This window comes from Typopeltis vanoorti, chromosome 25 (genome assembly GCF_054136105.1).
Source record: "Typopeltis vanoorti isolate ZY-2024b chromosome 25, IOZ_Tvanoo_1.0, whole genome shotgun sequence".
In the NCBI taxonomy this organism is placed as follows: domain Eukaryota; kingdom Metazoa; phylum Arthropoda; class Arachnida; order Uropygi; family Thelyphonidae; genus Typopeltis; species Typopeltis vanoorti.
This window is the reverse complement of record NC_143573.1, coordinates 1,865,367-1,880,813: the sequence shown is the minus strand read 5'-3', so window position 1 is coordinate 1,880,813 and position 15,447 is coordinate 1,865,367. Positions and strand designations below refer to the sequence as shown.

Below are 15,447 nucleotides of genomic sequence, written 5' to 3'. Positions count from 1 at the left end.
GACACATATGGATATCACAGCAAACAGTAGCAAGGAATGTGGATACCCATTGTACAATTTGTAGCAAAATGAATTGCTCTCAGCATGAAAGCAGCTAGTTTTGAAGCTGCTCCATGCATAAACTTTTGTTTGTTTAGACCAGAATAATACATGAATGAAAACAAAAATATGATTTTTCAGCATGTGGTGCAGTGTTTCACAGGAGAAACATGGAGCTCAAGCCAGTGGAGAAACATCTTTCATGTGGAACAGCAAAGAAAAAAGGAGAGGAAATAGAAAGGTAATTAAATAGAGTGATGGAAAAGGAGCATGGAGGGTAGTGAATGATGAAATTGTTATGGCAGGTGCAAAGATTAAGGATGTTAAAATGCAAAGAGATAAAGTGAAAGCATTGACTGTTTTAGAAGGGACAAATGATTTAAAAGGTAACAAATATGGAATGAAAGTAACTTTCATATTTCATTCCAAATATGAAGTGAAGAAAGTGTTACTGGAAGAAGTGGAGAGAGAGAGAGAGAGAGAGAGAGTAAAGATCATAAGCTTGTTAACCCAAAATGACAAGAGTGAAATTAGAGGGTTCATGAAACCGAAATGAAAAAAGTGTAGATTGTGGGGATTGGTTTATTCATGGTTTTATTGGTGCAAAGACATCAACAATAAAGATCATACTATATATTATAGAACAGAAGCATCAAGGTAGCTATTGAGACTATGCAACTGCTGCCTCCTATGCTGCACCATTCAGGTGTGATGTGTGGGTACCAAATCGTTCGCAGACAATCTAGTTACTGGTCTGGGTATTGTACTTTGAAGAGCAGTCACCATACTGCAATCTAACAAGACTCATCCTCTGATTGGGGGATTTGTCTCCACCTAAGATTCTAATCCTAAGCCTAATTATAGACCAATAAGCTTAAGAACTAGTTGTAAGATAGATAAGCTAGTATGGAAGTTAGGTTAAAATGGGATCAATGATCATGTGCTTGGCAACTGAATTATCAGAAAGAGGTACAAGTTCAACTAGCTGAATCTGCAGTAGCCCTGACCAGGCATTAGTGAAGTATTGGACCCAATTGCTGCAGTCCAATACTTCAATAATGCCTGGGCAGGGCTGATAATTCTGATAATTCATAGGAGGCTAGATGTAGGGCCAAGTCATGCTACCCATGCATTGAGAAATGAATGCCTTTAGGGTCTTAATGTGAGATTACAACTGAATACCTCTAAGTCAGAATCCTGTCTAGTCGCTGCAATGATACTGTTCATGCTGAACAGTATCATTAGCACAGTAACAGTATCATAGGCACTAGGGCGTTGAAAGGCAGAATTAGCTGGAGTTACTTTTGTACTGTTATGGTGTGATTGCTTTGGTGATGGAAGCATCAAGGCAGCGATTGAGATTATGCAGCTGCAGCTTCCTACACCACACCATTCAGATGTGACGTATAGGTACCAAATCATCCACAGAAGACCTAGGTACTGGTCAGGGTGTCATGCGATCTACTGAGGATGAGTCTCAATATATCCACATTATCCATGACAAAAAAATAGATATATTATAAATACTAAAACAAGAACTTTTTTTTTATACAAAATATTTTTTAAAATCATAACTGAAAATTCGAGATCTATTTGTTCTAATGAGGAGTTTCTTAACAAGCCCCCCCTGGCCTTCCCCCCCTTTCACTCCTAGAAAATAAATACCACAGTGAAACTATTTCAATACCATACATATGGAAACCATAAAAAATAAATAAATAAAAAAAAATGAAGAATTCCATGAAATCACCAAACCATACCTTCATGTTCTTCATCCAAAGACCTAGGCATCTCCATAATTTCATGCAGCTGCATGCTATCTATGTTAAATTTGGAAATTCTGTTGCTGTCTAAATAACAGAACACCAAAAACACAATTTTTAATAGAGACAGCAAATCAGATATATTTTACTGTGCTCTGGAAACCTTCACTTAGGTATAGTAGCAAAAAATGTACATAAGAACACTGACTCACAGCACTCACAAAAGTACCTAACCTGAATAAATATAATTGCCAGAAGCTGCAACAAAATCCAGGAAATATTATTGCTCTGTCCAGATACACACACCAGCCCAATTACCAACACTAACAAAGAGAAAAGCTTAGAGTACAAACTACACTACTCAGGACACATAGCAAGTCATAACTGTACAAGTGTATAATGCTACTGTATACTCTGGTTCAGATAACTGCATACTCTAATTCAGACAACAGTAATCACTTCAATCTCTGATGATGTTCATGTAATTTGGATGAATATTGGTTGTAATGAAACATAGTTTATCATAATCCTAACAGTGCTGTCCTCCATCAAATCAAGGGTAAATTATATATACAGTAATCCCTCGATTAATGCGCCTCCGATTAGTGCGTCATTTTTTTTCGATACCCAAATTTGATTAGGGTGCCTATATACATTTTAAAAATAAATGTTACAGATTTTAAAAATTTTCTATCTATACATTTTTATGGCCAACTATTTTAAAAAATCACTCACCAGAATGAAATAATATTTAGTTACCGATTTAAAACATTTTACAGAGTTCATTTTAATGGCATACTACGCTACTTCCAAGTACACTATGTTCCAAATTTTGACCGCCAAAATTTATGTCGTCTGCTATAGTACACCCACAGATTCGAGACCCTTCGACACTTGCACATGTTACAAAAAGGAGAATCCATTCCGATAATAGGGTAATCAATCCATCTTCTGGGATGAGTTGTTTATTATTACGTGTCGGAAAATTAACTTCTCTTTTATGATCATTGTAGTTTTTAAAGTGGTAACTATTTTGCTTGTATAACAGTTGGGAAATTTTATCTAAAAAGCACGTGATTTTGCGTGTTGGCAACCAATTCGTACGTCCTTCATTTCTTTCTCCCCTTCAGCATGAATCGACTATTCTTGGCACCAAGCCAAACGAAGCTCTACAAAGTGTGGAACGAATTATACTTTTCCCCATAGGTTATTATATTCGATTAGTGCATTTTCGATTAATACGTCTGTTTTAAAGAACGCATTAATTGAGGGATTGCATTATCTTAATTTTTTAAGCCTATTTATATTTTATTACTAAAATTTCATTACTAAATGAAAATTCTATGATCGTACTCACCTGAGTTGTTGAAGCATTAAAAACAATTCCAAAAATAGCACAAAATCCAAGACCTGCAGCAACTGATATAGCTACTAAAATTACACCAGCAATACCAATTCCACTTTGAGAATTAACTGGATCTGTCCACTTCATTAATGAGCACCATGCATAAGCCAACTGTATAAAATTATCAAGCATTATTTCCTATAAATTGCAATATTCATAACAGTATTTTAGATAATTCATGAAATTCATAGAGAAATTTTAACAGATTGTTAATTCAAAAGATATATTTTTTCAATTACACCACATTTTTTATTCAGTTATATAAAACACTGAAATAATAGTTCCCTATTATTTCAGTGTTTTATATAACTGAATAAAAAATGTGGTGTAATCGCCAAAATATATCTTTTGAATTAACAATCTGTTAAAATTTCTTTGAAATATATCTTTTGAAACAATTAGCCACAGAAGTCTACGCCTGCAATTACAAACTTAAGATTGTTAATTATAATATTTAATCATCACAATCCTGATATATATACCCTCAGGAGGTGTACAGGATTTTATGATAGTACTACATGAAACATTACATCATCACTAACTTCCTACTGACAATTTCCTCCAAACTTATCTCTAATTTGTCAGAGGCCCATTATTATCAGATCTTATATTCTGGTCTTCTAAGGCACTTCTTACTGCATCAATCCGCCCAGATCTTGGTCTTCCTCTGGGTTTTTTTCAGCATTCTTGGCCTTGTTTTGCTAACCTTTCCTTTTCCATTCTGTTTAGGAGGGAGGGAGTGGGACATACCAACTGAGATTAGCTCTGCTAACACATTCTTGAATGCTAACAATGTCAAGTTCTTACTTAATATCCTGTTTTTAATATGACACTACCACTGACAACATCTGTTTCACTACCTTAATCTTTCTCAGAACTCTTATCTGTGGTCCCTAGTCTTTCATCAAAGGTTTCATTTATCACCTACCTCACAGAACAATAAATTAAAATTAGTTTGAAGACAGTCTTGTATACATCTAGTTTAGTGTGACCAATTTTACTCTTATTCTATATAAATTTATTCAGTTTACTTTCTACCATACCAGTTTTGCTAATTCTTTGTCTATTTCTACATTTAATATACCATCTTCATTAAACATTAAATTAAAGATTCCAAAAAATTATATTCTTGGCTTAATCCTTTATCCAAGTGCAAACAAACAAAGTTTGCACCTGAAGAAGTAACTTCAGGACTGGGCAACTCGTCTATAGATGCTAATGATTTCACCATAATGCAAAGCACATATCCTTTCGGACATGTGTAATGCTATGCTTTATGGGAAGAGTCACTATCCAGACTGGTTTCGACCTTTATTGAGGTCTCATTAGTGGGAGCCAGACCCAGAAGTGATGCCAAGGTTGAAGTAATGCAGAAGTCATTTTCATATACCAGTAGCAAAAAGGTGTCACACCTTATTACTAAAATACTCTGGATTAGAGATAGATTTTATTATTATTATTACTTGACACCTCCATGGAGTCCAAAGACTCATCGAGGGAGGGCACCTACTCTACAGCTCTCTGTCTCCACCACTCAAACACCGCAACTACACCAACACCATCTACCACCACCACTAGTATTTTCACAGACAATCACAAACATCCATGCCCATGGTGGGATTCGAACCTGCAGCCTTTTGGCTGGAGAGCAAGTGCCACTAACCACTCGACCAACCAAGCCGGCAAAGAGATAGATGAAGTTTTTCCACTTGGTTATACTATAAATTTATAGTATACATATAGCATAGCACATCATTATACATGTCCAATACGATAAGTGCTTTGCATTATGGGATACTAAAGTAAGTGATGTGAAGTCATTAGCCTCTATATACAAGTTGCCCAGTCCTGAAGTTACTTCAGAAGCAAATTTTATTTGCTTACACTTGGATAAAGGATTAAACCAAAAATATAATTTCTTGGCATCTTTAACTTATAGTATAACCAAGTGGAAAAACTTTCAACAACTTCATTAAACACTGAACCTAAATGTTTTACCTGCTCTCCAGGTTCTTCATTTAGAATGCAGCTGATGTTTTCAATTTTTCTGCATATTTTCATTGTCTGTCTTTTCACTGCTAATTTTTACCAAATTTATTGTGACAGTTATTTGATTTAGTTAGGGAATCCTTAAAACTTGTACTGTGATTTAAGTTATATGAATTATATTTATAGTTCTGTTAATAGATAATACAAAATATTACTATATTTACTGATATGATATCAGTGAAGATCACAAACTAATAGTTTAAATTGACATTGCTTCACAAAAAAAAAAAAAAAAAAAAAAAAATCAATTTCATTCAGAGTGCCTTGGCACTAGTGATTATAAGTAAAATAATCAGTTAACACCTTTAATTCCATTTTAGGGAGTAGGTGAGTCCTTTTAACCCTATCTAGCTTTTGGAGACTGAGTAGGCAGCTCAATCTCCACCAGAAGCCATCAGACATAGCTGGCTCATGACTATCACTAATTATAAGCAACAACCGATGAAGAGACTAGCAAACAAGTGCTGCCATCTCTTGGTACCTAAGCCTAACAGGATATGTTACTGTCTGAAATAATGTGAGTTCTATGGGCCGAAAAACCCAAGTTTCCAGAGAAAAAACCTGCTTGTCCTTACCAGAGATCGACTAACTCGGCAACCTGTCAAAGAAAGGCTTAGAAAAAGTTCCTCCAGTCTGTGACTAGACTTGAACTTAAGTCTATCTTTGGATGGCCTAGTGCAGAAGATGCAAGTGCCGCTTCCACTGAGCTAAACAGGCCTTGCTAATGATTATATTAAGTTTAATAGTTTTAAATGGTGGTTCTTCTAGAGAAGAACCAGTTTCTAGCGAACATTAACTTACTTGTACTTGGTCTTTCATTTGTTCCTTACAAGTATGCTATTAACAGATGATGGCTTTTTGCTACTTTATATAAAAAATAATTTTTTTCAAAACAACGACCTAAATTCAATTTAAATAATGCACTCACCATTGTTACATATCCAGCTACAACTCGAGTTACACTAATCTCTGAGAAATCTTTCATTATATCACCCAGAGATGCTGTTGAAAATACATTAATATGGTGATTTTTGCTGATAGTTAAATTCTGAGACTCCCTAAGAATAACCTAAGAAAAATAATAAAGAAACAATTTTATAATAGGATAAAAAAATACATATATATCAGAGCAGGTGTCTTTGAAAGATTCCACAATGCTCATTACACTAATGGGATAGACAGGTGGTCTGGGATGAGGAAAGAGAGAGAGAGAGAAAGGTCAAAGTATTTTTATGTTAACTTTTATACCACTGCCAACTATTGCTATATTAACACAAAAAACAAGCATTGAATAAAAACCCTGTTTTAATTTTTATAACAACTAGTGGGATTTTTTGTTACAAATAAAACCCCACTACTTCATGTCACACTTAGAGCAAACTAACGTAAGTACAACTGTGATTTGTTTTGCTTATTTTAATGTACTCTGAGTAACATGAATAAAATCTACAAAATACATTCAAACAAACAAGACAGAAGCACTAAATAGGTTGGAAGTGGAGAGAACTTTGAGACATGATAGATTGTTTTTTGGGATCACGTGTCTAGCATAGAGAGATATCTAGCCATTTCCTGTTATAATAAACCTCCAAAACAAAAGCAATACTTTGTTATATATGAAGAATTGTTATTTATAACAACTGATGTTCAAATTCCTGATATGGTATCAGTAATTTTTTAACTCATATTAATGTATCTATATACAGGGTGATCAAAAATTAAGGTATTATATCTCTGTTTAAGACCTTGTGGATCACCACCCAAGTGATCCAAATGCTGTGAAACTTTGCAGTAATACGTTGTGCATCATGCAGAAGTATTGCACAAGTTTTTACTAAATCAAAGGCTTTCTCATAATCAATAAAACCAAGAGATAATGGTAACTGATATTCATTACACCGTTCAATAATCTGTTGTACAATTTGAATATGGTCCATTGTACTAAAGTCACTTTGAAAGTCTGCATGTTTTTGTTGTGCTAGGTCTAGAGTCATACAAAACCTATGGGCCAAGACTTTTGTAAACACTTTGTAAACCACTGATAGTAGCTGATGGGTCAGTAATTCGTCAATTCTTCTACCTAACTTTTTTTTATGTATCAGAATTAGGGTAGCCTTCTTCCACGTTTTTGGTACATCGTTTTTCTTCAGACATAAGGTAAATAGTTGTGCTAAAATTTTGTATATTATTTCTCCACTCATCATTATTGATGGTATTTTCTTTATTTCTGACTGTGTTATTAAGCACATTTAATTGTGACTATTAATATACAATATTTTTCCAAAAGCATCTACTTTCATGGCACCGATATGTATGAGAAAAATGGTAGCCAAGACTTCAATATTCAATGACATCAATATGTTGAATTTAGTGTGATGTAGTGTGTGTGTGTTGATTTTCCCGCCTCTTGTCAACACTCTCAACTCTGCTATCATGTGATTACTCAAATCCAAGGTGGCACGCACGCACACACTCTCTCTCTCAAAACACTTTGTACACATTTCCTCCGGTCTCATTTTCCTTACATAAATCTTTCATCTTTTTGTAACAAGTACATTTCATGCACATTGCAAAAAAACAAATCTCTCATATTAAGCTTCTGTAATAAAGCATCTTGGCTATCACTGTTCTGTTATGCATTGACACCACGTCAAAACGTACAACTTTTTCTTAAAAGTTAAGCAATACAGTCTGTCATACACATAAAAAAACAAAACAAAAAAAAAACAGCTATAATAAAATAAGCTAATATTATTAACTAAATTTGAAAAAAATTTTACTAGTGTTCTAATCACTCAATGTTCATATCGGTCATCCTCTAATATATCATTTGAAAATCTTCCACACATACATTAGTTTGACTTCATCAGCATGAACACATGAAAAGTTGTATTTCTAATTTAACCAAAAGCAGATCACATACACTAGTGTCTAAAACTTTCTACTTGAACCTTAGTTCAAGTAGAAAGCGGGTACACACTGAAATTTTCGAATCATGTGCAAAGGGGTCACATGGTAGCGCTTAACAGGATAAATGGCAAAAGACTGAGCTAAACGAATTGTGTTTGAAGGAAGCTCTTTTCATGAAGCAATAAAGTGGCAAACTTGGATGTCTTGTAATGTCTCAAAGACATCCCTAGATGATTTCACACAGAGAAAAGTTATTGGAAAGCTTAAAGGCTGCAGAATTCTGTCCGACCACAGAAGCGAGAGCCATTGCTGGCAGATTGCCAAGAGTCAATTTATGTTGAAGGGGGGGGGGGGAATAAGACGATATACAAACTCATTACCAACACCTGTAATCACATTTTATACATAAAATTTTCCAACTGTTGTACAAGTAAAATAGTTACCACTTTAAAAACTAGAATTTTCATAAAAGAAAACCTAATTTTCCGACATATAATAATAAACACTCATCCCATGAAAGACACTGATTACTCTACATCGGAATGGATTCGCCTAATTATGTCACGCACAGAAGTGTCGAGGGATCTTGCATCTGTGGTCGTACAGTATTGATATTGCCAGAGAGTTTGGAATCTCACAAAGCATTGTATCCAGACTCTGGGAAGCATTTCAAACCAATAAAATGTGTTCCAGACATTTGCTAAGAGGTCACCCTCTTAACAAATGTCACGCTCTTACTGGAGTACGATGGCAGGTCAGCATGCAAGTTGGCTCCATTCAAAGCACAGGTACGCAGATATCTCAACAAACTGTGGCAAGACCTACAACAAGTAGGCCTATACGTCTGAAGGCCTGTAGTCTGTGTCCCTTTATCCACAACTCATTGTAGAACGTGTTTTCAGTGGTGTTGTATTCATAAAAATTGGACAAGACACCAATGGGCTAATGTATTCTTTACAGATGAGAGTTGTTTTAGTCTTCGTTCCGATTCTAGATAACACATGATCTGACGTGAAAGTGGTACTGCTTGCCATCACGAGAATGTTCTTGGAAGAGATAGATATGGCAGTGCTGAGGTCCTGGTGTGGGGAGGTATTATGCTTAATGAATGAACTAAGCTACAAGTACTGGAAAAAAGAGATTATGACTGGTGAACGACATTGTAACAAAGTTCTTCAACATCATGTTCAATTGTTCTGTGGTGCTGTAGGCGAAGAATTCATTTTTATGGATGACAATGCCACACCACATCATACATGAGCAGTGGAGATACTTCTAGAGACAGAGGATAATAACTGAGTGGACAGCACACTCCCTAGATTTCAACCCCATAGAACATGTTTCAGACACAATAGGGAAGTGCACTGCTGCTTGATATTCTCTCCTCCAGAAAACAAACAAGACCTTATCCTTGCTCTGAAGGAGGAGAGGGCCAGTTTATCTAAAGAATTCCCTAATCACTTGGTGCTAAGCATGGTACAACATTGTGAGAGATGCATCGTAGTTTGGGGTGGACATATTCCATACTGAAATGTCTCTATGCAGTTTTCTGCCAGCACAGTACATTAAATCCTTAACTATGTACTTTGGAAATTTGCAACTTTTGCCAAAAATGTATTGCAATTTAATTTGTGTGAAATTTATATAAAATTTATAAAAACATTTTTGTGTAATATAATTTATTAGTATGCTAGCAATAAATTTATGTTCACATTTGGCTGTAGTTATAAATCTTTTTTTCATATACAGGTAAAAATGTTGTTCGTCCTTAGCTTTTGGACAGCAGTGTAGTTACAACCAATTTTTTATTATTATTTTTTAATTAAATTCTGCCTACTAAATGATTAAAACTTATCACTCATTTAGTACAGGCAGACTAAGAGTTAGATAATCCAGCCAATTCATAACCCTATTAAACAGGATGGTGATTACACACAAGATAACATCAACCATGTAGTGTAGATGGTCACATTACTGGAATCACCTATAAAATCCTCATACTGCACTGCATAATGTATCATCTGCATCACCACTATTCACCACATAGTATTTTTGTCTGTTTATTGCATGTGTGCTCCAGCCAGTCTGCTTGTTCTGCAAGAGGAATAATCTGATTTTCCAGTTTGAAAAAAAACGCTGAAAATGAAATATTAGAATGGTTAATTTACCTGCAATTGAATAAAGCTCACATAAAGATTCCTCTCACCCAATGGTGAAAGAGGAGATGGGAAAACAGAAGTGAATGAAGAAGTGGCTTACTAATACTTATCACAGACAGTGATCGAGAGTGAGACAGTGAGCGAGAGAGAAGGGAGAAATGCTTACTGGTATAGAGGAGAAAAGAAACCGAGATGATGTACAGTGAAAGAAAAAGAGTGTGGATGAGCATACGAGTGAGAAAAAGGAGATAGCACAGTATGGAAGTTTTACATGAGAATGATGCTTCAACACAATGTAATTCATAAAACACAAACTGCAAACCAAGCTTTTGGTAAAGAACTTTAATGACCTTATGATGATGACATATTTGAATGAACCTTCAAAGACTGTGATCCAGCAAAATCTCTTGATAGTTGGTACTTCAATACAAAATCAAATAAACGTATATAGTGTTGAAGTTATAGTTTTTAATTGAATGTCACATATCAGATATAAAACTGAACTTTCTGAACTATAACTATTTTTAAACTACAACTATTAATACAAGTGTATAATGTTTCTTATTTTTGATTGCTGATTTTATACTGAATTATTTCACAGCATCTGAGAAAAAAAGAAATGAATAGAACAAATCCACAAATGCAGTTTTTTTTCCTTAGTTCCTCCATGACTTTTTCCCCCTCCCTTCTGTTTCTTAAAAATGTCCTTGAAAATTTTGGAGTTTGTATGCCTCTGCACATCACTACATAAAGAAAAACTATGAACTTATTAAATCTGATTTTCAGAAAATCATAAAAGTATGATTTTCATACTTTTATCTTATAATGTTGTAGTGAGTCAGTACAGTTAAAAAAAAAGTAATAACATGAAAATAATAACTATAATCATACCGAGCTTAACACAATTAAGTTAGATAGTCCTGTCAAATAACCTGGAATTATTGTATATACTAGCAAGATTCTCGTTAATGAATATATGTCATTATCTTTATTACCATTTAATTTAATTATTATTATAATTATAATAGTGTTAATAATATTAATTATAATCAATATATTGATATTATTTAATTTAATTATTGCTTATTTAATTTTATTATTATCATCATGTGAGACCTGCAGGAGTCAAGGACTCATCAAAAGAGTCTATAAATCACCCAAACCAGGTGTCATACCTTCCCTTAAATTCACTTACTAAACCCTAAAGGCAAATTATTCCACTCAGTCAATCACTGCTCTTTGAGAGAAAATCTTAGCTCTTACCCCTTTCTTTGCAGACAAACTTAACTTCCATGGATTCTCCTGTGTTCTCTCCCCACCTTCCATTTAACAAAAATTTTCATCAGACGATATCCTATAATACCCATTCAAAGGTTTATAGACCTCTATCATATCATCCCTCTTTCTTCTGTCAACCAGAGTCTGTAATCCACATACTTGTAATCTGTCGCCATAATCTAAATCCCATAATCAGAATATAATCTTTGTAACTCTTCTTTACATCCTTTCCACAGCTTCTTTCTCCCTTATGCACAATACTCCAGGTGTGGTCTTATCAAGGCCTTATAAAGAAGCAACATGACTTCCTTATCCTTACATGTCAAGGTACATTTTAACATCACAATTATCATCTGAGGTGTATTTGCAACTTTTGCTATGTGACCTTTGAACTCTAACTGAATTTCTATCCACCATTACACCAAGATTCATAGCCTCATCAGCTTCTTGTAGCATAATCCTGCTAATATAATATGCCACTGGAAATCTCATCATGCTAAAGTGCAGCAATCCATTTCATATTTATGGCATTAAAACAAAAGATAATATTTCTGAAATGAAAACCTATTTGAAGACAAGATTCAGAACTGAGGGCTGATAATTAAATACAGAAAAACAACTATTTTAAACTGATATCGAGAAGATATTAAATTTGGACACTTTAGGTTTGCTAGTATCATGACGATGACATGAGATCATGGACTATTATGTAGGAGAAAAAGCAACTTAAGATAAGCATCTTATTTTAAGTTAATTGCATTTTATGCTTAATGTTTTAAGTTTTAATTTTAGATATAAGAATAGTTCTCTAGTGTTTGGTTCTAATATATTGCTGTTTTAAGTTTTGTTTTTATGTAGTTAACTATTACAGTAAAAATTCTTAACATTTGTACATATACAGGGTGTTCGGGATAAATTTGACAGTTTCGTAAGGAAAAAGAAAATCTTCTTTGTATCTATTAAATTTAATGAATTGACAAAAAAACATTACAGGCAGAGTTAATTACAATACTATCAACAAGATTTACTCAAAATAACCACCATTAGCATCGATCACAGCTTCAATTCTGCTTTGGAACCTCGAACAAGCTGATGCTACAGTCTCCCTGGGAAGGGCCGCAAAAACTGTTTTAATTTTATCCATTAACTGGGCTTTTGTATTACTGGAAGTGCGATTGGTGTCTTTTTCAACTGCGCCCCATACAAAATAATCCATGGGGTTAAGGTCTGGGGAGTTTGGAGGCCAAACATTTGGACTGGTGAAGTCGTAGAAATTTTCAGACAACCATTTTTGACTTTTCCCAGAGGTGTGGCAAGGGGCCGAATCCTGCTGCCATACATACGGCCTACCATTGGCTACCCTTGTTATCCAGAGCTTGACTACAGTTAGCAACTCCACGAACAAAGCCCGAATTCCAATGCCAGGGTTCTTCAACACCTGTTCCTGCAGATTTGCGAGGAATTCTGCTGTACGAACGCAATCAGATCGTCTGCTAGGGATCTTTCTTCTTGCTACATCCTCGTAGTCACCATTGCAAGTCTCTAGTTCATGCCTGATTGTTTTTACTGTATTCAGGGAGCATTGGGCAGCAGTCGTAATATCCTTATTTTGATGGCGGGCACGAATCATCATGATACAAGTTATTCTCTTCCATGATTCAGGTGGGTTCCAGCTATCCATCCTTTCTGACATCTTGTATATGAATGAAGAAGGGTCCAAACTTTTAAATGAAGAGAAGTGTGTGTTAATATATGTAACTTACGGAAAAATATAATTAATTATAAATATGTCAAATTTATCCCGAACACCCTGTAATTCCTAAGTTAGCAACACAAAAAGTTTCAGCATATGCTGCAAAAAATGCTTTAAAATATATATGTCAAAAGAACTTTGGACTGCATGGTTAAATGAAAAAGAAGAAGAAAAAAAACAGTATTAGAGTGTGCAAGAAATGCAGTGACAGTCTAGAACATATGATGCTGTTTGGAATTATAGCTGAAGTAGCTCTGAAGTCTTAGTTGCTTTGGCTATTATGTCTAATAGTAAGATGACTATGTCAGTTTGGCACGTGTGTGTGGGTGGGAGGGGGGGGTTCTGGCTGGCCAGTTTTGTGGAATGAAAAACCTGAGCTTCTGGAAGAAAAAACCCATCCCATGAATGCTTTTAACTTGACCAAGTCACTTGCAATCTTAGAAACCTAATTCTGGGAGATAAAATCTGTCTCTTCTTCCCTTACGTTTGGCTCAGTGGCTTGTCATTGCCAAGTAAGTCGGTTTCTTAGAAACTGATTACAACTTATGATGGGAGGGTTAGTCCTATCTGCACTGTCTGCATTTTTCTGAATTGCAAGTGTTTATTGAAGCAGTTTGCCTGTTTTGCAGGATAAAAAACCTGAATTTCTGGGAGCAAAAACCTTTCAACCTCCATGTGAAATTGATTGGCTAACTCACCTTTAAATGAAATGCCCTAATAAAAGTTCTTATTAATAATGATAATAATAATAATTATTATTATTATTGAGAGACCTCCAAGCAGTCAGAAACTCATTGAAGGAGGCCACATCACTGTCACATTTTCTTGAATTCATTCACACTACCTCCAAAGGCAATCCATTCCAATCACACACCACCCTACAAGAAAAAAAATCTAGCTCTCATCCCTTCTTCACTACATTCATTCTCAATTCCAGATGCTCTCATCCTTCCCTGCTCACCATAAAATTAAAAACTCCATCTACTGGTATATTATGATCCTATCCTTTCAGAAGTTTGCAAATCTCAATTATATCACCCCCTTCTCTCTCTCTCTGGTTTGCTAGTGTCTGCAGCCAACAAATTCTCCATCTGTCTTTGTAATCTGTATTCCACAAACCCAATATTATCTTTAACACTCTTCTTTGCACTCTATATCTCTCTACAGTATCAGCATCACCAAGAACACTGGAAGACCAAACCTATGCATAACAGCCCAAGTGAGGTGGTATCAAGACCCTGTAAAGAGACAAAATGACTGCCTTTTCTTTACTTGTTAAGTTTCAGCATTGCAATTTCTGAGTTGCATTTGCAATATTTTCTATATGGCCCTTGAACTTCAACTTCCTATATACTAAAACTTCAAGATCACTAGTCTGATATCGGTTTCTTTTAGCATAATTCCATCAGTATAATATGACACTGAATATCTCATTACACCAAAGTGCACATCTTTACATTTACTAACACTGAACTGATAGCCATTTTCATATACCTGCAATTCCATCACTGAATTCCTGACCCTCAGGGGAGTGTACAGGATATTATGATAATACTACAGTTGACCCTTGAACAACACAGGGGTTAGGGGTGCCGACCCTTAATGCAGTTGAAAATCTGCATTAAACTTTTGACTCCCCAAAACCTTAACTACTAATAGCCTACTGTTGACTGGAAGCCTTACTGATAACATAAAAACAGTCAATTTTATATTTTGTATGTTATATGTATTACACACTGCATTTTTACAATAAAGTAAGCTAGAGAAAAGAAAATGTTACTAAGAAAATCACAAGGAAGAGAAAATACATTTACTGTACTGTATTTATTGATACCATAGGTTTATATCATCTGTTTAAAAGATGAATCATCTGTCTGTCAGTACCTACATCAATACTGTCTTATATGATACAAACACTAGACAATGTTTATTAAGATAAATAAAAACTACAATTCGGAATTTGGATTTTTTTTATTTAATGAACAGTTAGATGATCATAACATCATAGAATGGACTATTTTGAGTAATTTCTCATTTCTTGTGTTTTAAACTTTTAGTTACCTTTAACCCCTGAAGATGTAAGTCAAACGA

General features: G+C 34.8%; 1 protein-coding gene across 3 annotated transcripts in view; it reads right to left on the bottom strand.

The window, feature by feature from the left end:
- The window catches only part of ptc (protein patched), a 313,027-nt gene that overhangs the window by 168,447 nt on the left and 129,133 nt on the right, over positions 1–15,447 (bottom strand). For 2 of the 3 annotated variants that reach the window (XM_090414812.1, XM_090414810.1), the window contains exons 10-11: positions 6,185–6,325; positions 3,160–3,318 (exon numbers count right to left, since the gene is read on the bottom strand). In XM_090414812.1, coding sequence (XP_090270938.1) covers positions 3,160–3,318; positions 6,185–6,325 — 300 coding nt within the window. The remainder of the gene's footprint in view (positions 1–3,159; positions 3,319–6,184; positions 6,326–15,447) is intronic. The other variant, XM_090414811.1, reaches the window with a different exon arrangement.